We start from the raw sequence: 25,498 nt of genomic DNA on the forward strand, positions 1-25,498 counted from the left end.
CCTGAGACCCGAAACCATCCTCCCAGGATCCCTAGGGCAGAGGGGGCAGTGCCAATAGCTCCTCAGGATATATTGGAGAAGCTCAGCCAAGCCAGGAGGAGAGGACTTGAGTTCATCTTTAGAGTAGGACCAATGAGGAACCTGCAGACTGACCTGTGAAGACAGGCCCTAGAGGTCCAAGTTCAGCTCCTTCCTCCACCTCCAGAGCCGGCCTTGCACCCCACCTCCCCCCTCCCGCCCCCTGTGCCATCCAGTCGGAGCCATGCGGCAGTGTGGTAAGGCCTTCTGCCTGGAAGGGGCTCTCCTGGCCCTTAGGGCACTTCCTTCCCTGCTTACTCAGCCTTTGCCCAGAGGTCCGGCCCAGGACACCCCACCTCACATTGGTTCCCTGAGAAGGAAGCCTAGTGGCATAAAGCCATCACTCCCCTTCCCCAGCCTACCCCACCCCAGCCTTTCTGCAGGACTTGGCCTGGGCTTCATAATGCCACCCCTTGTCAGTTGGAACCCCCCAGACTCCAGCCAGGAGTCCCTGAAGGCTAAGCCTTCCTCCCTCACTTGGCAGCTGGGATTGGGATGGGGAGTGGGTAGGGATGCTGGAAGGGGAGGGGAGGGGAGTCCCAGGGCCAGGACTTGGCCTGCTGCCCCTGCAGATCCGGAGCCAGGTTTTACTATAATCCCTACATCCTGTTGCAGATCCTTAATCAGCTGGAGCCCAGGTTGGGCTAGACCCTGTGGTAACACTCGGGGTTGTAGTATGGAAAACCTGAAGTGGAGCTTCCAGAGTTGGGGTTGGGGGCTGTGAAGATGAGGCAGGTGGAGGGGAGGAGAAGGGCACCCGTGCAGGCACAGGATGTGGACAGAGCCCAGACCCATCACCCACTCGACCCAGGCTGAGGGTGGAGGTGCAGCTGTTGCAGGCTGGGAACCAGGACTATGGGATAGGGAGGAGGGGCCCGCGGGGGGCCCCTAGGAGAATGCCAGAGTATGTGGGGGCTGCTACATTGCTTGGTAGCACCATCGAGACAGCTGGCCTGAGTCGCCCTGATGGTGAACAATGACTGCAGCCAGGAATCAGCAGAGGGAACCCTGGGTGGCGTTGGCTCCAGGGGTCTGTTCTGACTGGGGCCTAAGTCCACGGCTGGGAGTGTTTCTGCCCTGCTGGGAGAGGGACCCCTTCCTGGGGCAGGTGGTGCGGATAGCCCAAGACCTGTCTGCCTCAGGTTTGGGACTAGGCTGTGTCCTGGAGGCAGCAGGGGCCCTTTGGCAGGGCAGCAGGCTCCCAGGATCAGCCGATGCTTTCATCAAAAGCTGCAGGCCCTGGTGGAGAGCTCCGTGCCAGCCCCGAAGTCCCCTCTTGAATCCTGGGAAGTCGGGGCAACGGGTACCCCTCCTGAACCTCAGCTCTTCGTGGCCCAGGGAGCAGTGGTGGAGGAGAGTGAGGAGACACACATAGGCCAGAGATAGCCAGAGAGCGAAAGCCAGGGGTGGGCTGGCTGGCAGCGGGCGGGCAGACGGGCGTCTGTCCTGCCAGGGGCCCAGGCTGGCTCTGCAGACAGCCTCTTTTCTATATGGAAATGAAGAATTTAGGCTAATGGAGCTCAACCATCTCTAATTTTGCGATGGCAGGAGGATTTTGATTGAAAGTAATTAAGCAAGCTAGCTGTAAAATTAATTAAAGCAAAAGGGGGGGATTTTTTATTGGATTGGATAGCGATATAGCGTCTGTCAGGCGGGGGACGGATGGGGGTGACCTGAATCCTCTGCCCTCCCCCCTCCCACTCGGGACGTTTATGTCACTTTAATCTCCTTACAGCGGCTGCTGTGCATTTGTTTGAAATAATCAAGGAAATATGGTCAGAAATTGTCAGCTTTCAGATCTAATTTACCTGACGGCCCCTGCGCGAGCGAGCGCGGCCCAGGGAGCGAGTGTTCGTGAGCGGGTGGGGGAGCTGGAGGGGCTCAGAGGACACTGGGATCTTCAGCCCTGGCCCCGGCCCCCTCCCAGGGACAGTGCTGCCCCAGCCTGTGGGTGCCTCCCTGGGCTCTGCCCCCTTCTGGAACAGACCCCACCCTCACCCACCTGCTGCCTCTTCCTCGCACTGTAACCAGCTTTAGGGTTTAGGGAATATAGGATTAGGGAGGTGATCGTAATTCCTTATTCCAGATGGCTGACAACTGCTCAAGCCCTCCACTAGGGCCACCGTTTTAAAAATACTCCTAAATTAGTCCCCTCATGTCCTCGTCATGGTCGCCGCCGCTGGCCTCAGCAAGGGGATTGTGGAGACGGGCTGCAGGGAGGGTGGGTGGCGTGCCACCCAGTGTTCTTCTGCCACCTGCTGCCCATGCTGCCGCCTCCCCTGGGCTGGGCCTGCTGTCCGAGGTCTCTCTCTGGTCCAGGCTTTTCCTCTCATCCCCAGAGAGCGCCTGCCCTGTCTCCCCCTCAGCACACATTGGAAGGTCTCAGTGTCTCAGTCCCTGCAAGAGAAAGGTCCCCTCCCTCTGCCACACACATCCTACCCATTTCTGGTGGGTCAGCCAGGCCACGCAGCCAGCCTCCACTTGGCTTCCCCTAGAGGGTGGGGGAGCCTGGCTTCCAGGCCTTGCACCCCGCAGGTGCTGGTTCGGAGCCATTTGGGGTCCTTGCCCACTGGGTCATGTGTGGCTCAAATTCTCCGCAGCAGGGGGCCCTTGTGGTATTTGGGGCCCAAGGGGCCTGGTGCAATCTCCAAGGCTGCGGAAAGTTCTGCTTTGAAACAAATGTGTAGCATCGGATTGGCTGGGCGAGAGAGGACCCCCACTGGGAACTGCGCCCCTGGAGCTGTCTAGTCCTCGTGAGTGAGTGACCTGGGCTTTTGCCAAGTTTCTCAGCCTCTTGGACCTCAGTCCCCTTCCAGGTCTAAAGTTCTATGCACCTAGGACAGCCTCCACCCTGATAGCTGTCCCTTGTCCCAAGGTGTGTGGGACCTAAGTGCAGGCTGCCCTCCTTAGCTCCGTGTCCAGCCAGAGCCACTTGCCACACCCCTGCCGTGGCCCACACACAGATTCTAGAAACAGCGGGTCAGGACGAGCAACTGGTTCCCTGTTTGCCCATTTTAGACGTACCCATGAGAAGGCCCCTGTCCCCACCTGCCCCCTTGGTGCCACCCAGACACCCTCTGCCTTGCCCTCTGTCAGTCGTTCCCCTGACCCTGAAGGCGACTTCTCCTGCCCCCTCCTACTCCAGCAAGGCTTTGGCGCTGGGTGACTCAGTCTACCTCCTCCAGCAGCGAGGGAGTGTGAGCTCCTGGCGTTCCTTCCAGCCTGAGCAGAGCAGCTGGAGGCTTGGGAAGCGTCACCTGCCCCCTCCTGAGCGCTCTCTGTCTCGACCCTCCACTCTGCCCTCACCATGACTCACTCATCTTGGAGGCGGGGGGAGATGGAACCCCAAAGGGCTCTGCCCAGGAAAGAGGGGGAGAAAAGCTGCTGGCTTTCCTTCACGTCCTACGTGCTAGAGCCCAGGCAACACTGAGGTCTGTGGGGCCCTGCACCCCCTGGCTGGCTGTGCCCACAGGGGCCTCAGCGAGAGGCAGTGGCAGAGCCAGGCAGTGTGAGGTTCAGCCAGGACAGAGTACATGCCCTTGATACCCTCCAGCTACCAGGACCTAGATCCTGGGAGACAGAACGTTAGAGAGAGTCTCTGGCCCAGCCCAGCATCTCACCTCCACGCAGGGCTCAGCATCTCACCTCCATGCAGGGCCCAGCATCTCACCTCCATGCAGGGCTCACAGAGGCTCCTGCTGGCCTATGCGGCTGGGATGTGGAGGAACCAGCAAAGGTGCCCTCGTCAAGAAACTATGGGGCTACCGGCCCTGGGCTGGGGGCTCGTTTCTGAGCTGGATACTGGTCCAGGGCAGGCACCAAGGTGGTGGGAGGCTGCTGTGGAAATAGGATCCCAGGGCACCCCAGGCAGGTTGGCCCACTGAGGCACAGAGGGAGATGGAGAAGCCCAGGAGGAGAGCTCCTTTGTTCAGAGGATGGTGGAGAGGCCTCCTGGGGGCCCGTGGTGTCTTCTTTGTCCTGGTGGAAAGAACCTGCATTGGGGATGTTCTGTTGAAAGGTCACTTTTTAGGGCTAATGCTGTGGGGTGGGGGGGCGAGAGCTTTGCTTCTGCGGTGGCTCTCCTTGGAGAGGAACGACAGGGATGAGCAGCGGACAGGCAGGGGCCCTCCCTCAACGTGGTCGACAACAGCGGGGGCCCAGGGCTTCTGGGAGAGGGAATGAGAAGCAGCATGGGGGGCGGGTGTCTGGGCCAGTCCAGCAGGGCCTTGGTGTCTGTCACTTGGCTGGCATGGGTTTGTCGCCACCCTGAGATCACACATTCTGTGTGGCCATCAGGGGTTCCTGCTGTCCCTCCTTCCTTGGCCCCCAAGCCTCTGAGCCAGCTTAGGTCCAGGGGGAGCCCCACCCTCTTCCTGGGACCCCTCCCTGGCTGCCCGGCTTGGGTGCCTGGTTCGTCCTGGCCGTCTCTGCCATCCCTGGCAGGCAGGTGTCTGAGCCCCTGGGATGGAACTCGAGGGAGAAGAGGCAAGGCTGAAGGTAACAGGCCTAACCCTGCCCATCCCAGGCAGCTCTGGCCCGGACCAGCCTGCCAGGCCAGCTCCCTGCAGACCTTGGGGAAAGAGGACTTCCCCGCTGGGTCCTACCTGGCCCAGCAAGCTGGCCACTTTCTCCCTTTGTTGGGGTGGGTGGGGGAGGGTCCTGTGCTAGGCTGGCTGGTCCCCGAGTCCTTACCCATGCTTAATAGGGGCCAGGAGAGTTCCCACAGTGCCCCGGCCACAGGAGCTGGAGACGGGGGTAGGGGTACCTGCCCAACTGGGAGAGGAGCCCAGAGTGGCTGGGGTCCAGCCCCAGGAATCATTAACTGCAGGGTCTCCTAATGCCCGCAGTGTCGGGGGACCTGACACCTCCCCTAGCCAGGTCGGTGCGGAGTTGGCCGGATGTGACCGAGGCACTGGGCTCCCGGAAGTGCCTAAGGCTCAGCTGGGCACTGGCCTCACCCCTCTTGAAGCCTCCCCACCCAGGCCTGTTCCCTGCCCATGCCAGACCACCCCGCCTGCTCACACTGTGCCCACCCTGCCACCCCAGGACCCCCATTCCTTCCCACCAGCCTTGCCTCGGGGTTTCTGGCCCTTTAGGCCTCAAGACTCCCTGGCTCAACCCTGGCCCCGTCCTCTGTCCCCACTGGCTTCACAGTCGCATTTTGCTGCCAGCGCAGGGCACTGAAAAACTGCTGGCACTGCCAAAAACCCTGTGTGCGCTACGACTCCCCAAACATCCCTTTATTTTTATTGTTCTGTTAATTACTGTTTAAACTTTAATAAGTCACTTCGTCAGGAGGGGGGACCTGCCGTGAGCTTTTCTGTGCAAACACGGGCCGGGAGTGACTCGGGTGTAATATAACCCTTTATGCGATGTGGGAATGTTTAGATTGTAACAGAAACTTGTTATTTTAATGACAGTTGGTTGGGGGGGGTATCTCAGCACAGAAAAGAAGGAGGGGTGGGTGCTCCCCTTACATCCCCACAGAGGGCTTAGGGCGGCCAGGTCTGCTCCCCGGCTGCCACAACAGAGGGCCCGGGGACCTGTGGGGACCTTCTTGGGCTGCCCACTGGTCAGCTCCAGATTGGGCCTGGATGGCTGGGGCAGGTGAGGCCCAGGAAGAAGTTGAGCTTTGTGGGGATGGGAGGTGGAGGCCTAGGGCAGCTCTCAGATCCCGAGGCAGAGGTGGGCAGGGTCACACGGGGCCAAACTCCAGGTCTGCAGTGCCCTGCAGTTACCGGGCAGGAAGCAGTGCTCCCGGCTCCGAGGAGGGGACTCTGCCCACAGTCACCGTGGAGCATCAGGGAGGCACCGTAGGCTCTGCAGTCCCGGCCAGACGTGTGCCCACATCATCCCCTCAGCAACCCTGCGTTACGGTTGGGGACCCGAGCCCAGGGCAGGGAAGACGCTAAAGTGACGAGTTTCCAAGGGGCCAGGTCTCTGGAGTCGATTTGTCTTCTGTGGAAGTTGCCAAAGCCCAGGTATCCCACCACTGGTGGCCTCAGAGGGCTGGATGCCCTCCCGCAGTTGCGGTGCCGGGGAAGGCTCGGACCCCACGCTGAACTCAGGACTGTCCTTGTCAGCTGGTGGGGGCTTGGGCAGGGCATCCCTCGGTTCCTCTTTGCCTTCATTAGGAGAGGGAGGAGACAGAGGAGGCAGAGGAGGCAGAGCAGGCAGGGTAACCCTGAGATCTGGAGGCACTGGCCCTCCTCTTAGAAGGCCTTCCCATCTCCGGGGAAGTCGGGAGCTCATGCCCAGGTAGGGGTGATGGTGGTCAACGTCCTGACTCTATAGGAAGAGGCACTTCTGCATCAGAGCTGCTTCTAGAACAGGGGCACCTGGGGAGGGCATCTTGCCCCAGCATCTGTGGGGCCCCTGCAGGCACCTCAGGATACCTTAGGGCCTATTTCCCCACTTTGTCACCATTCAGTCCGTCAGTCCGTCCATCTGCAAAGCTGAGCTTCTCCTCTGGTCCCCGCCCTGTGGTGGCAGGGATGACAGAGGCCTGCACTTGCTCTCAGGGTCTAGCCCTGTTTGGGGTTAGTACAGGCCGTCCAGAGAGGGCAAGGAGGGCAAGACCCAGAGTGCCTAGCCTCAGCCTGGTGCATGGGTGGTCCTGTCGAGCCAAGGAGGAGACCCTTACTCTCTGTCTGGGCTCTCCTGCCCACCGAGGGTCCACACGGAAGCCGTCCTGCCCTCACCCGACCTCCTGCTGGCAGGGCCAGAGATTCCGGGACTGGGTTCCCTAGAGCTGCAGGTGGGAGCCCCCCAGATGGTGGGAGCCCCCCCAGATAGTGGCAGCAGCATGGACCACGAATCGCTGAGGTTTTCCTTTTCCAAGCAGCGCGTTTCCCTAAATTGTCTTTGACTGCGTGCATGGGTAATGAAAGTTTATGCCCTTGTTAGAAGGACAGGCGGCCAGTTCCAGTTAGAACTGGGGCTGTCTCCCTGCCAGCCCACTCAGCCCCCCTCCCCAGCAGGAGAGAGGCAGCGTGAGCACAAGAGTGCAAGAGTGTGTATGTGTGCGCGTACGCGCGTGTGTGTGCGCACGCACACAACCTCCCCCTCCCTGGCAGATAAGAAGGCTGTTAGGCGAAGGGAGAGGGGACGAAAAAAAAAAATTTCCATATTTGTGTAAGTTGCTTTAAAAGCATTTTATCATGTCATAAAAAAGGGAAAGTACTCTCAGAAATTGATCCTCTCCGCCAGCCCATTGGACAGAAGGACGTTGGGATGTTAATGGCCATCCTGCTCCAGGGTGGCTTATTAAAAAATTTATACATAAATGCTTAAAATTGCATAAATTATTTAAAAAAACCAACAAAGTAAGCAATTTGAATTCCCTCTTTTCCTCCCCTTCACTCGGTCCCCCTTTTCCAGCCCCTCCGTGGGGCCCTCCTGGTCCCCAGGCTCCCGCCCCCCTCAGAGCTTTTCCCCTCTTTTCTCCACTCGCCACTGCACCCCAACGCCGTCTGCCCTGCTCTCCTCTGGGGCTTCCCTGCCTCACCCACAAATTAATGGAACCGCCAGCCCACCACCAAACACTCACAGGCACACGCGCTAATAAAAACACCACTAATAATGCCCCAAATCGCGAAATTAAATATTAAGGCCAAAGGAGGTGGACGTGGAACGGAGCCGCCGCCACCGTCGCCGAAGTTGGAGCTGATGAGTGTGTCTCTCGCAGGCGTGGAATGTCACCCACACATCCTGGAGACTGGAGTGGGGAGTTTTATGATGGTTTTTCATTGATTTGTTTCCCCAGCGCAGCTGCCGACCTCTATTGAGGGACAAACATAATCAGCACTGACGCAAATTAGATGGTTATTCGTTTTGAAAATTGACAGAAAAACAATAAAAAAGATGAAATGCTCCCAAATCAATAGATATAATGAAATTCAAATAATCCGAGAGATGAGGTCTCCATGGCAACTGATAATGTGGAAAAGAAAACAATTTAATAAAGGACAGACACACTTTGAAAACAGATTGGGCCCGGGGAGGGGGGCGGGCCGGCGGGCGGAGGGCTGGAGCTCGGGCTGGCGAGTGAAGGATCACTGTCCGTCCCAAGGACACCCGCCATAATTAAGCGAGGCTTTCGGCCCCAGAAAGTGCAGATTCAGGTTTTAATACACAAAATTATTTCAGGAGCAGTGAATCGGAAAGTCGTTTGTAATGACCTTCCTGAGAGGCCCGGGCGCGGGGCATGTTGGAGGCTGGGCGGCCGGGCGGCTGAGTTATGGCATATTTGTGTTTTTATAGTGCGGAGGGGAGGGGGTGGGGGGAAGGGGGGAGAAGGTTAAACAGTATTTACAGCTCAGTTGTTTTCAGAGAGGAAAGAGAAATAGAGTTCATGGGGAGATGCGGCGGGCGGGAGAGCCAGGGAGGCCTCTCGGGCAAGCAGAGAGAGGAGGTGGCCTGGGCAGGTCCCCCACCTTGGGCTGCCTTGCCCACATCCACCTCTGGGACCCAGAGGAGATGCCAGGAGCCACCTCCCCCACACCAGTCTGTGGCATGGCACAGCTTGTGGGGCTGTGTAGGTCTGGGGCCTCTCCAGGGCTGTCCAGGCTGTGTGGACACCCAGCCAGCCACACCTGCTCTCGTGAAAAGGCAGAGTGTTTCTGCCGTCATCCTAGCCTCGCACCCTCCAGTGCACCGCGTGGCAGTCAGCCACCCATTTAGATGATGCTGCCCTTCCTGAGCCCAGTGTGGCATCTGGGGTGTGCCAGCCTCGGGCATAGCAAGTGAGGACCCGAGATGACATCATGCCCCGCTGGGGTGGCCCGCAGCTCACAGCCTCCTGCCTCCTTTTCCAGGCTCCACCTCCCTGTCAAGTGCCCACCTGGGGCTGGGAAAGGGAAAAGCTTAGGCCCTTAGGGTTTGGCAGAGGTGGGGGCCCCAGAGAGGGAAGAGGACCAATCAGATCCCCTCCACTGCCCTCCAGAGACGCTTGCCCGGAGCAGGGCAGCTCAGGCACCGATAGCAGCCTGGCCCTGGGGGTCCTAGGCTCACCCGAAGCCCCCTCCCTCAGATCTGTCTCCCCTCATGGCTGCAGGAGCCATGTTTGTGTTCTGTTACCACAACCACATGCAGCACTCCCCGATTCTCCATGTGCACGTGTGAATATGACGGGATGGTACAAACACAGACGCCCGCGTGCGTGTGCGCGCACACAGGCATGCACGCAGTCTGTGCGCGTTTGCTCAGTGTGTGTGTTTTAAATCTCCCCTGGGTGGTAACTCTCTTTTTTCTCCCCTTCCTGTTTGGCTGTGACCTGGGGGAGATTGATAGCAGGCCTGTGCGGTGGATGCTAACAGTTCCCCTGATTTATAGAGTTACTTACGCTAAGTGAGGCCACTTAGACGCGTCTGGATAGTAAACCTTTTAACTGGACTAAAAAAACATAATAAATAAATAAACAAAGTGGGGCAAGCTAGGGCCCAGTGGCCAAGCACGCCCCCCACCCAGGTTGGAGCTGTTGAGGGTCAGGGGACCTGGCCAAACCCCTAGGGCCCTGGCTGAACCCCTGGGGAGCAACAACCATTCCTCCTACAGAACTTGGAGGCCCTTCTATTAGGAGCTGGGGTAGAATTGGGTCCAAGAGGGAAGGACGCTGGGGAGGGGGGCTGAGGGGACGGGTCCTGGCTGGGGGAGGGGTCACAGCTGAAGGATGGAGAAGGAACCATTCAGGCGGAAATGGGCTGTGATCTACCTCACAGGAGGGAGGAGGGAGGGGTAGGTGCCTGGGCCCTTCCTGGCCCTTCCTGGCCTCCAGACCTGCCACTCCTGTGGACCTGCGATGCCCACTACAGAGATGGCTCTTGTACTGGCTTTGAAGTGTTCATTCCCAAGTCTGAACTGAGCATCCATGGGGCGGGAACCAGGGCTGCCGGTGTGCCCACATCGTAGCCTGAGGAGTCAGCCCGGGGTCTGGTCTGTACACGGTGCTCAGAGAGAGGTTGTTGAAAGGACGCCAGCACAGCACCCCAAAACTGGGGCTCGTGGCCCGTGAGCTGCAAGTTCGGAGGTGAATGGCAGGGTGGAAGCCCCGGCAGCTGCCCGCCCCTGACTCCAGGATGCCTAGATGGAAGGCTGTGGGGGACACAGGTGGGGTTGAAGATTATGACCTTGGGCATCTGAGCCTGGTGGGAACTGGACTCCAGCACTAACTGTGGGCAGCTACCAGCCTGGCCACCTCTGCTTCCTTATGTGGGAATGGACAGGACAGCCGACCACGTGGGGATCCTGGGGGCATCAACAAGGTGGCACCGTAAGGCACCCAGCACAGACGAGGTGCTCAGAGGATGCCAGCTGCTCTATGGCCCCAAACACCATGGCGCAGGGCAGCTACCAGAGTGGCATCCGAGCTGCCTGGCAGTGGGAAGGCGGGGCCCCAGCCTACCCCCACCCCAGGGGACTGGTTCCTGGCCCCTGCCTCCCCACCTCCTGATATACAGCGGGCATTAGGCCGCCCAAAGGGGATACTGCATCCTTAGGAAGAAATATGTCCTCATTTTTCTTAAACACCGTTTCCACTGAGTGAAATGTTTAGAAGGGACGCGCAGGGAGAACTTTATTTCCTAGCAGGGAGTTCAGAGCCACCAAGCAGAGCCCATAAAGCACCCGGAGCCCAGGAGCTGACAGGCAGCCCGGCCCCAAAACACATTACTCACGGGTGGGGAGGGGCTGCCAGGCCTGCCCAGCCCCCTGGGAAAGACCACCCCCCCACCGACTGTCGAGGCAGGACAAGCAACTCTGAGACCCAGGGCCATGGGCGGTGGGCACTGGAGCCTCTCCTCCCCTTGAACCCAGGATGCCTGCGGGATGGGGCCTGGCCCTGAGCAGGCCACCCCCAGAGAGCAGCGAGACCAGGGGACTGGGGATCCAGGTGCAGCGACAGGAACGCCCCGCTCACCCAGAGCTGGCAGGAACCCTGGCCTGCCCCAGCCTGTGGAGGGAGCGATGAGATTCACGCCATAATGGGGCTTCTCCCGAGGCCCTCCCTTCATTCGATTTCTGAAGCCGGCTGATTTGAATATTTATAAATATCAGTAAATTATTTATTGTAGCAATCTGCTGCACCGTTTTACCCATCGCAGTTAACACTTTAGGGGGCTCCGTGTTATGGGAACAGGAAGTGAGGGTGAAGAGGGGACATGGCAGGGGAAGGAGTCCCTGCAGAGAGGCCTGGGATTTCCTAGGGCTGGCTCAGGAGCCCTAGTGGGGATAGGGCCGAGTCCCAGCCTTCGGGAGCTCCTGGCCAGGGTGAGCTTGGGCTCTGGGGTGTCTACAGCTCCAGGATCAGCATCCTCCTCTATGAAATGGGACAATGACAGTGCTGGCTCTGCTGGGCCGTGACGAGTCATCCGTTAGTACCTGGAAAGGTGGACGGTCCAATCCATGCCCCTTCCCCCAACCCTGTGCAGGGTCTGCTCAGCTCCGAGACCTGCTGGGGGACTGTTGCTCGTGGCGCCCTGAGAGGGAAGGTCCCGAACCTGGGAATCCGAGGAGGGGCTGAGAGGCCAGCCCGCCCTTGCCCCAGACCTCTGGCCTCTTCTCTGTCCCCTGCCTCTTCCAGGCCAGGTAAGGTTTCTCAGCCTTGGAATCTCAAGCCCAGGTGTGGCACCAAATCTGCCTGGTGGCCCTCCCAGGGCTCAGCTGCCTTTTCCCAGATTCATGCCTGCCGGGCGCTGTGCTTGGCACAGACAGGTGCCCTCTCGCCTGATAGCCAGCCACCTTTCTACAGGCAAAAATCTTGCCCAGGGCCAGAGCTAGCACAGGGCAGAGCTCTGCCGTGAACTCACGACTCCCTGACCCCAGAGGCTAGGCCATATCCTGGTGCTGCGCCAGAGCCCCTGGGGCCCGAGGCTGGAGGCCAAGAGCACCGCCACCAGCAGAGAGTGGGCTCTGGCTTGTGTGGGTCCCAGGCCCGGCCGAGCCCCCCTCGGTGGCCCCTCCCCTCGCCTCTCCCGTCTCCATCTCCGGGGAAGCAGAGCAGGAGTCCCCTTGCCTTCCCACCCTCTGGCCCAAGCCTGCCTCCTGGGCAGTATTGTTCCCAGAGGAAGTGTCCAGTGTAAATAGAGCAGCGGGCAGGCTGGTGGCGGGAAGGAGATGAAAGGGGCAGTGACAGGGCTGGGGACGGATGGCTTCCTTCCATTGAGGCCTGGCCACGGCGTTTATATTTTAGGGAAGAAAGTCAGAGGAATGTTTACATGGACAGGAGTCTGGGGTCAGACCACAGCGGGGTGGCGGGGGTGTGGAGGGGATCGTCTATGGATCCCAGGGCCCTGGGCCGGAAGGCGGCAGGCAGCTTAGACCTCAGCTCCAACGCACCCCCGTTCCCGCCGCCTAGTCTCGCAAGCGCTTGCACTTACAAGCCTAAGCCCTACCTCTGCCTCCTGCCCCTGTGTCCCCGGCCCACACGCCTCCCACCTCCACCCCTGGGACCAGCAGGAGAGGGAGAGGGAGGGCAGCATCTGGAAGGCAGGTGGGCTGGGGCAGCGCAGCAGCTGGAGGGCAGGTGCCGGGGGAGTCGGCAGGAGCAAAGGGGCCTGGGGCTGGGGGCGGGTCCTGGGTACACAGCTGCAGCGCAGCTGGTGGGGGCCCAGGCAAGGACTGAGCCAGGCACACAGCCGAGATGGGGAGAAGGTGGGCTGGACTGGGTGGGCCAAAGTGCGGGGAGGCTCCAGGATGGGTGGGGGCCCAGGGAGGGGGCGTCACCAGCAGCAAGTGCAGCCCTGGGAGCTTCTGCTTCCCTCTTCCTTAGGATAAATATTTATAGATTCATTTGCCGTCTGCCATCCACACTTGGCTGCTTACCTCCTGGTAAAAATAGTGCAGGCTCCCCACTCCCCCTTCCTTTCCCCATCCAGGGCAGGGGACAAGGGGACCAGGTGAGGCCTGCTCCCCCGGAGGCCTGTTGGAGGAAACCCGGGTCACAGAACCTGCTGGGCAGCTCCGAGGTCTAGTGGGACGCTGTGAAGAGGAGGCCCCGTCTCAGGACTTCCAGAGGGGCCCCACATCGTGCTCGGGGTCTTGGGTATGGGCAGCACAGACTTGGAGATGTGGACGAAGCTGGGTAGAGTGGGCATCAGTTTGGGCAAGTGTCTAAGGCCCTGAAGCCAGGGTCACAGAACTGGAAGGCCTGGGAGTAGGCTGAGAAGACCCTTCTCTGGCAGTGGACCTGGCCGGGCTAGAATCACTCTGTCTCATCTGGGCCATATGAGCCATCCGTACTGGCCACTGGTTACAAGGGAAGGATCTGGCTGAGACTGCCAGGCACCGTGTCTATCAGGGGACGGTTATCTGTGCGTTTGAGTCAAGTCCACCTCAGGGATGCGGCCCCTGGGTGGAGCCAGGTACTGCCATTCCTGCCTGAGTAGGCCTCTCATTGGGTTTCCAGGTGTGTGGAAAATTGGCAGGGGGTGATCTTAGAATGAAGCCCCTTCTGACCGTGGAGCCGGGGGGCCCTGCCCTCACTTAGCCTTCCCACCTGTGTGGAGACTCGGACACACCCATTTCTCCAGTGAGGGCCACGAAGAGGCACATTCTGTTTTGTGCACAATGAGTGTGAGCCGAGCCCCTGCTGCTGTGGCCACTGCCCTGTCAGCCGCACCACAAGGTCTGGCCCACAGAAGGAGCTCACTTAAATGGATGGATGGACAGACAGACAATTCCACATGTGGCCACACTGTGTGTGTGTGTGCATGTGTGTGTCCACTCTCCCAGGCTGTGTGGTGGGTGGGCTTGCCATATGCCCCCCAGGACCCTCGGTGCCCTATCAGGGACAGAGTTCAGGCTGTGCGTCCGCGAGGGAGGTCGCTGGCTCTCAAGTCGCCTCGTTAGGGCTTCCAGTGTGCGTGTCAGGCTGTCATGTTCAGGGATTAGGTGCTGTGACCGGCGCTTTGGGGCTTTCCATGAGGTATCTAAGCGATCCCACCCTGCTCCAGCTGGAGCTCCTGGGAGTTGGGAAATGGGCTGGCCAGGCCTTCCAGGGCTGCAGGGGCTGGCCGAGGCTGGGGAGCCAGGTCCTGGGACGGGGACAATTGGCCCTAGGAAGGACTGTGAGGAACTCTGCTTGGATGGCTCTGACTGAGGCTTGGGGAAGGGAGCGGCAACAGGAAATGGCCAGAGAGGCCAAGAGGGGGCTGGCAAGGGCTGGGGAAGACCCTGAGGCCAGGAGGAGATTGAGGAACACGGAGGCCTTCGGGAGGGTCCTGAGTGGCTGGGAGAAAAGATCTCTGCTCTCTGCTGAGCAGGGTTGAAGTCAGGTGAGGCCCAGGGACCTGGCCTGGCAGAGGAGCTGCCAGGTGCTGACATGCTCAGGTGGGAGGTGCCAGCCAAGTGCTGCCAGGACAGTGAGGCAAGAGGCTGGCACAGGCTGGTCTCTGGCTCTCTGTGACTCCTCCCCGGGAATGTGTGGTGAGGCAGGATGCTCCCAAGTGGAACCGGCCGCCAGCAACTCCACGCTGTCCCTTGAAAGCCTGACTGATAGCCGGCTCCTTAATCTCCCTGGGCCTCAGTTTCCTTGTGTGTCAAAGGGCACACCCCCTCCCAGAGCCCAGCAAGCCTAGGAAATGCCTCCAGGACCTGGGTGCCCCTTGTATTGAAGAGTCATTCATTCATTCATTTGTTCATTTACAGATTACTTCTTGAACTACCTGCTCTGTGCCAGGCACCCTGCCAGGCCCAGAAAGTAGAGTGATTCTCAAGCGCTGCCAAGGAACTTGTAGACTAGTGGGGGAGACAGACATGTGCGTCTCAGGGCAGTTTGATGGAACTGTGGTCGATGGAGGAGGCCTGCAGCTTGGGGGATGCAGGGCTGTTTGGGAGGGTGGGTTGTGCTTGGCCTTGCACACCTCTGACCTCCATGCCCTCCTCCATCCCTGCAGCTGAGGGCACCCGGTGCACGGACCCGCCTGCAGGCAAGCCCGCCATGGCACCCAAGCGCAAGGGCGGCCTGAAGCTGAATGCCATCTGCGCCAAGCTGAGCCGCCAGGTGGTGGTGGAGAAGCGAGCTGACGCTGGCTCCCACGCGGAGGGCAGCCCATCACGGCCCCGGGACCCAGAGCGCAGTGGCCCTGAGTCTGGGGCAGCCCGGGCCCCCCGCAGCGAGGAAGACAAGAGACGGGCGGTGATCGAGAAGTGGGTGAACGGGGAGTACAGCGAGGAGCCGGCGCCCACACCCGTGTTGGGGCGAATTGCCCGTGAGGGTCTGGAGCTACCGCCCGAGGGTGTCTACATGGTGCAGCCCCAGGGGTGCAGCGATGAGGAAGACCACGCGGAGGAGCCCTCCAAGGACAGCGGTGCCCTAGAGGAGAAGGATTCGGACGGGGCAGCCTCCAAGGAGGACAGCGGCCCCAGTGCCAAGCAGGCTTCAGGTGGGTGCCTGGCCTTTGAAGGGAGGCTGAAGGCCGGGACAGGGAGGCCATCCGGGAAGAGGCAGTGTGTCCGGTGAGCACACCCGACTCCTCACTCCTGCTCTAAATACCTGCCCCTCGTCCCACCCAGGCAGGACTCCTGGAGTGGGAGAGATTAGGACAGGGAGGGGCACCCCAGGTGAGAAGGGAAGGGCTGGAGCTGCCCCACGAAGTGGGTCTTTGAGAAACCACAGGCAGAGGGGTGGACAGGTGGAGAGGGAGGAAAGGAGGGTGGCTGGATAGATGGACGGATAGGATAGATGGCTGGACAGATGGTGGGTAGGTGACTCTTTACACACACCTGTGAGGCCTGAGCTTACCGGGCACAGTACCTGGCACAAGAGGGCCGCAGTGGTCAACGGCATGAACCTTGTGAGCCTGCTGTCTGCGCATTCTGCTACTTAGGGCACTTTCTCAGAGAAGCCCAGGAGAAGCTTTGTTCTCCCGCCACTCCCCTTGGCCTCCTCTTCCTTCCCTACACTGCTGTCCCTGGCCCTCCCAACAGGACGTCTCAGGGCCACACGGATTGCCAGCCCGGCCAGCCGTATCTTCTTACAGCCAGCTGCCCCGGCCGCGGTCCCCTGGCTGACCTCTCTCCCACGAGGCACCGAGGCCCTGCTCTGCTGGTGTCTCCACGTCCTGGGGATCCAGAGCAGCTCTGCACACCTTCTGCTTAGGGGAGGGTGGTCCTGGGGTTCCAGCAGGCAAGGGGGTCCCCAGGACCACAGCTCCCAGGTCTGGGCCTTCTCTCTGCCCCTGGCCTCCTTCCCAGCCTTGTGTCTGGTGCCCTGCGCCTCCCCTGCCTGCTCCCCTAGCCTTTCCCCTGCAGCGAGGGGCGCATCTCCTCCCTGTGCGGGGAGCCCTGCACAGCCACATAATTATGCATATAAGATATAAACAGAGCTGTTTAATTATCCTTCGCCACATCAGTGACAGAGTAATTAACAAACATTGCAAGATCAATGAGGAAAAGTGTGACCTTCAGTTTCCTCTGATAGGAAAAGCCCTTGCCGTTGCCAGACACAAGGTGATTGTGCTGGGCCTGAGGAGGAGAGAGGGACGTGACAAGGGCCACCGTCCCCTCCACACCCCCACCCAGGCCAGCTCTGCCCGCAGCTGACAGGGAGCGGAGTGGGCCTCAGCCCTTGCCTCCTTCCTCCAGGGGAGTGGAGAGCAGGGCTGGCAGAGGCGGGCCTGGAACTGCCCGTGGCCTGGGGGACTCAGGCCTCGCCCCTCAGCCCTGACACTGGGACTGCCTGATCGGCCCTAAGCACTGGAGGAGAGAGACAGTGGAGCCCCAGCTGCCCCCGTGGGCTTGGCTCCCAGGCCACCTTCTCTGAGCCCTGAGCTTGGCCATGCAGGCCTGTGGGCCCCCTCAGGGACCCCTGCCTGGTCCCCTCCCTGCGCAAGCTGCCTGCCCTTCGAAGCTTCTGTTTCTCTGCCATATATAGTGAGGGCTCAGCTGCCTCCAGCTATTTTTAGCCCCTTTCCCTGGTCCCTGAGCCACTGAATCCAGCAGCCAGAGCCCACTCCTCCCGAGCTGGGCCCCCCAACCCTGTGTAGCTTGAGGTCAAGACAGTGGCTGACCCGACAGCCCCGCCCCAGGGGAACAGCTGTCTGTTGGTTTCTTGAGTCCCTTTGCACCCTGGGTGCCAGGTGGCCAGGCCCTCCCACAGCCTCTCCTTCCACATCCCACCGGTGTCCTCCCCTCCCCAGGCCCAGCCCTGTCCCTTTAAACCCCCATCCCAGGTATCTCTGAGGATCCCAGGCCTGGCAGGTTCACCTGGGAGGAGACCCCCAGCCACGCCTTCCCTTGGCTGTGTAGTCAGCGTGGGGTCCTGCCACCTCGAGCGTGCCCATGTGGCTGGCTTGCACACAAGCAGAGAGAATATGGTGTCCCCAGGGGCCATGCAGGTCTCAGTCTCGTGGGTGCACCTAACCCTGATGCAGGGCATGGCACACGGGAGGCATGTAGCACGCGGGCAGTGAAGAGGCGAATGTGCGTGTGCACTGGGGTCACACCTTGGCCGTGGCGTGGGGCGTGTGCAGAAGAGGCAGGTCCACAAGAACAGCTCAGAATTAGCCTGGGACCGCCTTCTCCCTCATTCCGAGAGACCCAGGGCAGGGGTTCGGGGAGTTGTGTACCTGTGTGTCTGCAGAGGCGGGAAGGCAGCTAGGGATAGGAGCTGGTGAGCCCGAGTGTGCGTGCAAGAGTGTGTGAGTGTGTGGTGTCTGTGAGTCAGTCTGTATGAGTGTGTGTGTGTTGTGTCTGGGTGTGTGTTTTATATGGGAATCTGCATGTGACTGTGTGGGGGTGAGCGAGTACATGAGTTTTATGTGACTGCGTGTCTGGGTGTATGTGAGAGTGTGTGTGATTGTGTGTGTGTGATTGTGAGCACATGACTGGGTGTGTAGTGGATGTGATTGCATGTGTGTTGTGTGTGATTGTGTGCATGTGACCGTGTGTGTGGGTTTATGGATGTGATGGCGTGTGTGTGCATGTGATTGTGCGTATCTGCGGGTGAGAGTGTGATATGGCGTGTGTGTTGTGTGTGATTGTGTGCATGTGACCGTGTGTGTGGGTTTATGGATGTGATGGCGTGTGTGTGCATGTGATTGTGCATATCTGCGGGTGAGAGTGTGATATGGCGTGTGTGTTGTATGTGATTGTATGCACATGACTGGGTGTGTGGGTGTGAGAGTATGAGAATGCGCATGTGTGTTGTACGTGATTCTGAGCATGTGATATGGGAGGGGTGGGTGGGTGCCAATGTATGTGTGTGTTTTATGTGATTGCACGTGACTGTGTGTGGGGATGTGAGAGTGTATGAGAATGCATGTGTGTGTTGTGACTGTGTGTAGGTGTGTGAGAATGCATGTGTGTGTTGGCGATTGTGAGAATGTGGGTGTGTGAGAGTGTATGAGAATGCATGTGTGTGTGTGACTGTGTGTAGGTGTGTGAGAATGCATGTGTGTGTTGGCGATTGTGAGAATGTGGGTGTGTGAGAGTATGAGAATGCATGTGTGTGTTGTGACTGTGTGTAGGTGTGTGAGAATGCATGTGTGTGTTGGCGATTGTGAGAATGTGGGTGTGTGAGAGTGTATGAGAATGCATGTGTGTGTTGTGACTGTGTGTAGGTGTGTGAGAATGCATGTGTGTGTTGGCGATTGTGAGAATGTGGGTGTGTGAGAGTGTATGAGAATGCATGTGTGTGTTGTGACTGTGTGTAGGTGTGTGAGAATGCATGTGTGTGTTGGCGATTGTGAGAATGTGGGTGTGAGAGTGTATGAGAATGCATGTGTGTGTTGTGACTGTGTGTAGGTGTGTGAGAATGCATGTGTGTGTTGGCGATTGTGAGAATGTGGGTGTGTGAGAGTGTATGAGAATGCATGTGTGTGTTGTATGTGATTGTATGCATGTAATTAACTGGGTTTATGTGAGTTTGTGTGTGATGGCATGTGAGTGCATGTGACTGTATGTGGGTGTGTGAGAGTGTATGAGAATGCATATGTGTGTTATGTGTGACTGCATGTGACTGTGTGTGTAAGAGTGTATGAGAATGTATGTGTGTGTTATGTGTAATTGTGTACATGTCACTGGGGGGGTGTGTCAGAATGCATGTGTGTGTTATGAGTGCATGTGACTGGGTGACAGTATGAGAATGCCTGTGTGTTGTGTGTGAGTGCATATGACCATGTAGGTGTGAGAATGCATGTGTGTGTTGTATGTGATTGTGTGAATGTGACTGTAATGGGTGTGTGTGTGTGAGAATGCATGTATGTGTTGTATGTGATTGTGTGTATATGACTGTGTGTGGGTTTGTGTGTGTGCATGTGTGTTGGTGTGTGAGAGTGTGTGTGCATGTCACTGTGGGGAGGTGGCTCCAGGCTTCCTGGTGTGCCCAGGGGTGGCCACAATGGGGAGGCTGCACTCAGGCCCTGCCCGGACTCCTGGCCTCCCCGGGTGGCCCAGCCTTGTGTGAGTGCAAGTGATTGGAGGAGGCCAGAGGGTTGGAGGACGCGTCCAGGTCCTATGTCACAGGCCGGGGCACATCCACACACCTGCGCTCCTGGCTGAGCTGTGTTGTCAGGGACCCCCAGCACCTGGGAAGGTGTGGGGAGGCCAAGAGGCCGGGTCCTAGGAAGGCTTGGAGTGGACCCTTCATCTGCCCAGGGGATCCATTTGCGGGGTCAAGGGAGGTCCTCCAGCCGGGCCCACCCCGACCCTGGCCAGAGCATCTTCCTCACCCCTGGGCTCCCGCTCAACTGCCCACCGGCCCACATCCCTACCTGTCTCTGGTTCTTGCCACTCCCTGTCCTGGGAGGCAGGTTGGGATCTGGCCTTACTTCCAGTAAAATGACTTCTCTTTCATATTAGGCCAAGGCGAGAGAGCGGAGACATTTATGAAACTTTGTTTAATGTACTGAAAAGCCATCGGCCAGAACATTTAGGAAATTGATTTTCCTGGCATTGATGAACTCGTTTTATTTTACCCCAGTATTAATTACTTTTTTTAAAAACAAATTAATTTAAGAGTCGTAAAACCTAACAAGTGAGCCAAATGTCCATAGATCATGTCCTGCTCCGCCCCTCCCCACATTGACCCCTCCCTCTATGGGTGGGGGCTCCCGTTGGGGGGACTCCTGTCCCTCCCACTCCCTTCCAGAGGTGATGCGCCCCCCTCCTCCTCTGCAGGAGAGGCCTCCTCGCTGCGGGACTACGCGGCCTCCACCATGACGGAGTTCCTTGGCATGTTTGGCTACGACGACCAGAACACGCGGGACGAGCTGGCCAGGAAGATCAGCTTTGAGAAGCTGCACGCGGGCTCCACCCCAGAGGCGGCCACCTCCTCCATGCTGCCCACCTCCGAGGATACCCTCAGCAAGCGGGCACGGTTCTCTAAGTACGAGGAGTACATCCGCAAGCTCAAGGCTGGCGAGCAGCTCTCCTGGCCGGCCCCCGGCGCCAAGACTGAGGAGCGGGTGGGCAAGGAGGTGGTGAGCCCCCTTCCCGGCCTGCGGCTGCCCAGCAGCACGGCCCACCTGGAGACCAAGGCCACCATCCTGCCCCTGCCGTCGCACAGCAGCGTCCAGATGCAGAACCTGGTGGCCCGGGCCTCCAAGTATGACTTCTTCATCCAAAAACTGAAGACCGGCGAGAACCTGCGGCCCCAGAACGGGAGCACCTACAAGAAGCCATCCAAGTACGACCTGGAGAATGTCAAGTACCTGCACCTCTTCAAACCTGGGGAGGGCAGCCCCGACATGGGCGGGGCCATCGCCTTCAAGACGGGCAAGGTGGGGCGCCCCTCCAAGTATGACGTCCGGGGCATCCAGAAGCCAGGCCCCGCCAAGGTTCCGCCCACCCCCAGCCTGGCTCCCGCACCCGTTGCCAGCATGCCCAGTGCTCCCAGCGCCCCCGGGCCAGGGCCGGAGCCGCCTGCCTCCCTGTCCTTCAACACTCCCGAGTACCTGAAGTCAACCTTCTCCAAAACAGACTCCATCACCACGGGAACCGTCTCCACTGTCAAGTAAGGCCCTCCCCCCCCACAATGCCCAGAGCTGGGAGCCAGACTAGACAGGAGGCCTCCTTCCTCCCCGGGGTTGCCCGTGCTTGAGGACACACCTGCCGCTCACACCTTACACACATCCACTGTGCACCCAGGCGCATGCACTCAGGCTCCCCTCCACGTGCTTCCACACTCACAGATGCCTGCCGCGCTCATGTTCACTCTTGCAACCGCAGAACCATGCGTGAGCCCTCCTGCAGCACCCTGCCCTGCTCTGGGACCTGCACACTGCACCCCTCCCGTGCACCTCGCACACACCTCCCACACACGCCCACACTCCCAGGCACCAGCGTGCTGTGCCTTTTGCTAGCATGCGCACCGGACTGCGGCCTCCCCCATCTGCCCATGACAGGCCTCCTCTGTCTGCTGCCATGAGTGCCGAATGCAGGCCTGTGGTTGGCTGAGAAAGCGCCTCCCTGGGTGGGGATGCTGGGTCCATGCTGGTGGCCCTGGTTCCTGGGCTCAGAGCCTGAGCCCTCCCTGGAGGAGGCAGGAAGCAAAGGTAGTGACTGGGGTGAGGTGCATACACCCTTACAGCCTGAACCCATGGGCAGGAGAATGGCCTGGTTGGTCAAATGGTAGATGGTGTGGGGCTGAGCGAGACCTTTCCCCAGAGCTCCTCCTGCACCCTGGGGAGCTTCCGGACCCTGAGAGGCTGCATAGCTGGGAGCAGATCAAGGCAGCACCTGCTGCCTGGGGCGAGGATACACTTCCCCTGCCCAGCTGCCTGCCCCCGCCTCAAATCCCTCCCCATTGGGGGGCCTGGTGCCCCTTAGCCAGCGGCCTCCTGATACTCCCTGAGTGCCAGGCACCGAGCCCAGGCTTCCGCGGCTTTCCGCCCCATTAGACCCCAGGCCGGCCCATGCCCAAGGGAGGCTCCAGCCCCACCTGCATGAGATGGCCCTGCCCCCCCCAGAGTTGGGCTCGTTGAACCTCTGGCCAGCTTCCACCAGGGATGTCCTCAGTCCCACCCTGGGTGCCTGGGACACTGCAGAGCAGAGCAGAGGGGCTGGGGCCTCAGGGCAGGGGCTGCCCAGATGCCCCTGTGGCACAAGAGTGCCCCATCTGCTCACCGGCTGTGCCCTGTGTGTCTCTCGCCAGGAATGGACTGCCCACAGATAAACCAGCCGTCACTGAAGATGTAAACATTTACCAGAAATATATTGCCAGGTAGGCCCCTGGGGAGGAGCCTGCCGTGGAGAGAAGGTGGGGGGCCAGGACTGACTGGGCACTCTGAGACCATTCGTTTGACATCTGACCTCTAGGGCCAAGGTAGCTGCCTCCTTCCACCCCCATCCACTTCGGTCCCTCCACCGCACCGAGGGCTGCCCTGCACACGCCCATCTCAGAGCCTCCTTCTGCTCTGTGTAGTCCAGGCCACACATTTCCTCAGCAGCCTGTACCCCCAGGTAGGGCCGGGGTCCCAACGCAGGGCCTGGCCACAAGCGAATGCAGCTCCCCCAGCTTGCCTGGGTCCTGCTGTCACACAGAGCTTTGAGTAGGGTACAGGTCACTGTGAAACTGTTAGGGTTGGGAAGGTAGGGGCAGGCCGGGTGCGGTGGCTCATGCCTGTATTCCCAGCGCTGTGGGAGGCCGAGGTGGGAGGATCCCTTGAGGCCAGGAGTTCGAGATCATCCTGGGCAACAGAGTGAGACCCTATCTCTTAAAAAAAAAAAATTGAGAGAGAGAGAAGGTGTGGGCTGTCATCCTCTCTGACACAGCCCAGTGCACTTCCCCAGTGAGGCTCTGACACCACCTGACTCCAGACCAACCCCTTTCCATCCCAAAGGCAGTGGGATTGGCAGCGAAGAGCCTTTGCCTCAACAGATTCCCCCAAATCACACAAATAACACCCCCCGCCCTCACCCCCCACCTCACCCTCTGATGGGACAGCACACAGCAGCCGGCGCCTGTCTGTCCGCAGATCCAGGTTCCTCCCGCCCGCTCCGTCTCTCCGCCGCCATGTCCCACTGTCTCCACTCCCCTGTCCTGCTCTGTTTCTGCCCCCTGTCCCACTGCCTCTGCCCCCCTGTCCCACTGTCTCTGCCCTCCTGTCCCACTCTGTCTTCAGCTCTGCCCCCGTCCACTGTCTCTGCCCCCGTCCCATTCTGTCTTCAGCTGTGCCCCCCGTCCCACTGTCTCTGCCCCCCGTCCCATTCTGTCTTCAGCTCTGCCCCCGTCCCACTGTCTCTGCCCCCCTGTCCCATTCTGTCTTCAGCTGTGCCCCCCGTCCCACTGTCTCTGCCCCCGTCCCACTCTGTCTTCAGCTCTGCCCCCCGTCCCACTGTCTCTGCCCCCCGTCCCATTCTGTCTTCAGCTCTGCCCCCGTCCCACTGTCTCTGCCCCCCTGTCCCACTCTGTCTTCAGCTCTGCCCCGTGCTGTCTCCTCTATAGTATTATTATTATCATTATTATTAGTGCCTCCGCAGATGGCCCTTTTGGCTGCTTCAGCTTAAATACTTGTTTGCACGTGGTTTTCCCATTACAATATGGGGTTTCTCTCTGTGTCTCCTGCAATCTCACGTCACTCTTGGAGGGTGACAGGTGGGCTGAGCCACCCCCTTCTCCACAGTCTTCATGGTGTGGCCTCTCCAGAGTGGCCTCCCCACGGCTGGGCCATCACCGAGGCTGTGGGAGCCACGTCCCAGCGGCCCTGGGGCCTGGAGGGGGACGGGTTTCCTGGGAGGCAGCACAGGCTCCTAGCGGTGGCGGCGGTGGCTGGAGAGTGAGCTCCTTGCTGCAGGAAGCCAAACAGATGCTGTGCTTTGAAAATGCATAACTCTGCACTGTTTCAAGTGTCAGGAAAAGCCCAGGACAGAGAGAGCTCTTTAACACCTCTCAGCATCAGAGCCCGGGCTGGCCCAGCCAGGGTCTCTGCACCTGGCCAGAGCTGGGCGGGCTGGGAGTGGGGCGGCGGGCTGGGAGTGGGGCAGCAGCCCCTGCAGAAAAGGCAGGTGGGCAGCCGCGGGGGCGCCTGCCTTCCCTTCCATCCCAGGGCTCGGGCCCCATCTGTCTCCCCTGCTTTGACTTTTGGCCACCTCAGCATTGTCCTGCCCCCTTCTTGGGGCCAGGCCGCTTTGCCTCAATGGGCCTAGGATTCCCCCCAGACCCAATAACTTGCCTGGGCCTCTGCAACTTCACCTCCCCTCCGTATCCCATACAGGGCCTGAAGAGTCCTCCCTGGGGCTGGGGCTGGGTTTGGGGCTGTCACCCACAGCAGGGCCCTGACCCCACCCCTCCTCCCTCCAGGTTCTCGGGCAGCCAGCACTGTGGCCACATCCACTGTGCCTACCAGTACCGCGAGCACTACCACTGCCTTGACCCCGAGTGCAACTACCAGGTACGGCCACAGCGAGATGGACTCCGCCTCCCCCACCCGCCAGCACAGCATGGAGGCACTTAGAAGTCGGTGCGGGAGTGGGGGGGTTTAGTTCTACTTGCATCACCCAAACTTGACTTGAACAGGCAGAGGGGCCGCACAACGACCAGCCTGCCCACATTCCCTGATTCCTGCCGACAGAGCAGCTCCTAGCATTGGGGGCCAGTGACATCCCAGTGGTGATCATTCCAGTCCCCTTTCACTGAGAGCCTCCCATGTGTCCAGGGCCATGCCAACCAGCCTGTGAGCCTTGCCTAATTGACTCTTTGCAGTGGCCTTAGAAAGTTAGCAATACTGCCCCATCTTAAAGATGATAAAATTGAGGTTCAGCCAGAGTGCCACTGTGCCCAAGGCTGCCCGATTGGTGAGTGCAGGGCTGATGAGTTGGGGGAGAGTTGGGGCAGCCTGCCTGGGACAGCTCCCTCTGGCTTGCCAGGGATCCCAGCCTGCCTTAGTCCAGAGGTGCACTGGGCGGGATGAGCTGTCAGCATCAGAGCCCCTGCCTTCAAGGCCTGGCCCGATGCATCGTCTGTGGCTCCTGGGGATGGTCACTAGGGACACAGGGGAGCATCGGGGAAGAATCTGTGGTTCTAGAACCTTTGGGATGGTTCCCTTCCAGGGCTGGTGTGCCTGCCACTGGCCTTGGACAGTCTGGGCTGCCTTGACCCCAAGCAGGATTCTTTCTAGGGAGACCTGAGGCCAGCACCCAGCCCAGGTGCTCTTGGCATATGGGAGGAAGGGCGGAGGGGAAGCTCAGGCTCCTGCCCACACAGCGCTGTCTCCTGGCAGAGGTTCACGAGTAAGCAGGACGTGATCCGTCACTACAACATGCACAAGAAGCGCGACAACTCCCTGCAGCACGGCTTCATGCGCTTCAGCCCGCTGGACGACTGCAGCGTCTACTACCACGGCTGCCACCTCAACGGGAAGAGTACTCACTACCACTGCATGCAGGTGCCTCCCGCGCCCGTGCCCGCCGTCAGCTGCAGGACCGGCTCTGAGCCCCCACTCCCAGAGGCAGGGCTGCCCCACGGGCAGGGCCCCCGGTTGAT

General features: G+C 59.7%; 1 protein-coding gene across 5 annotated transcripts in view; it reads left to right on the forward strand.

Moving 5' to 3' along the window:
• The window catches only part of CASZ1 (castor zinc finger 1), a 160,809-nt gene that overhangs the window by 116,345 nt on the left and 18,966 nt on the right, over nucleotides 1-25,498 (forward strand). For 3 of the 5 annotated variants that reach the window (XM_033228407.1, XM_033228410.1, XM_033228406.1), the window contains 5 exons: nucleotides 14,970-15,458; nucleotides 20,194-21,028; nucleotides 22,169-22,237; nucleotides 24,317-24,407; nucleotides 25,236-25,400. In XM_033228407.1, coding sequence (XP_033084298.1) covers nucleotides 14,970-15,458; nucleotides 20,194-21,028; nucleotides 22,169-22,237; nucleotides 24,317-24,407; nucleotides 25,236-25,400 — 1,649 coding nt within the window. Of the gene's footprint in view, nucleotides 1-11,504; nucleotides 11,662-14,969; nucleotides 15,459-20,193; nucleotides 21,029-22,168; nucleotides 22,238-24,316; nucleotides 24,408-25,235; nucleotides 25,401-25,498 lie in introns of all 5 variants that reach the window. The other 2 variants (XM_033228405.1, XM_033228408.1) reach the window with 1 other exon arrangement.

This window comes from Trachypithecus francoisi, unplaced genomic scaffold (assembly GCF_009764315.1).
Source record: "Trachypithecus francoisi isolate TF-2019V2 unplaced genomic scaffold, Tfra_2.0 Lachesis_group12, whole genome shotgun sequence".
Taxonomy (NCBI): Eukaryota; Metazoa; Chordata; class Mammalia; order Primates; family Cercopithecidae; genus Trachypithecus; species Trachypithecus francoisi.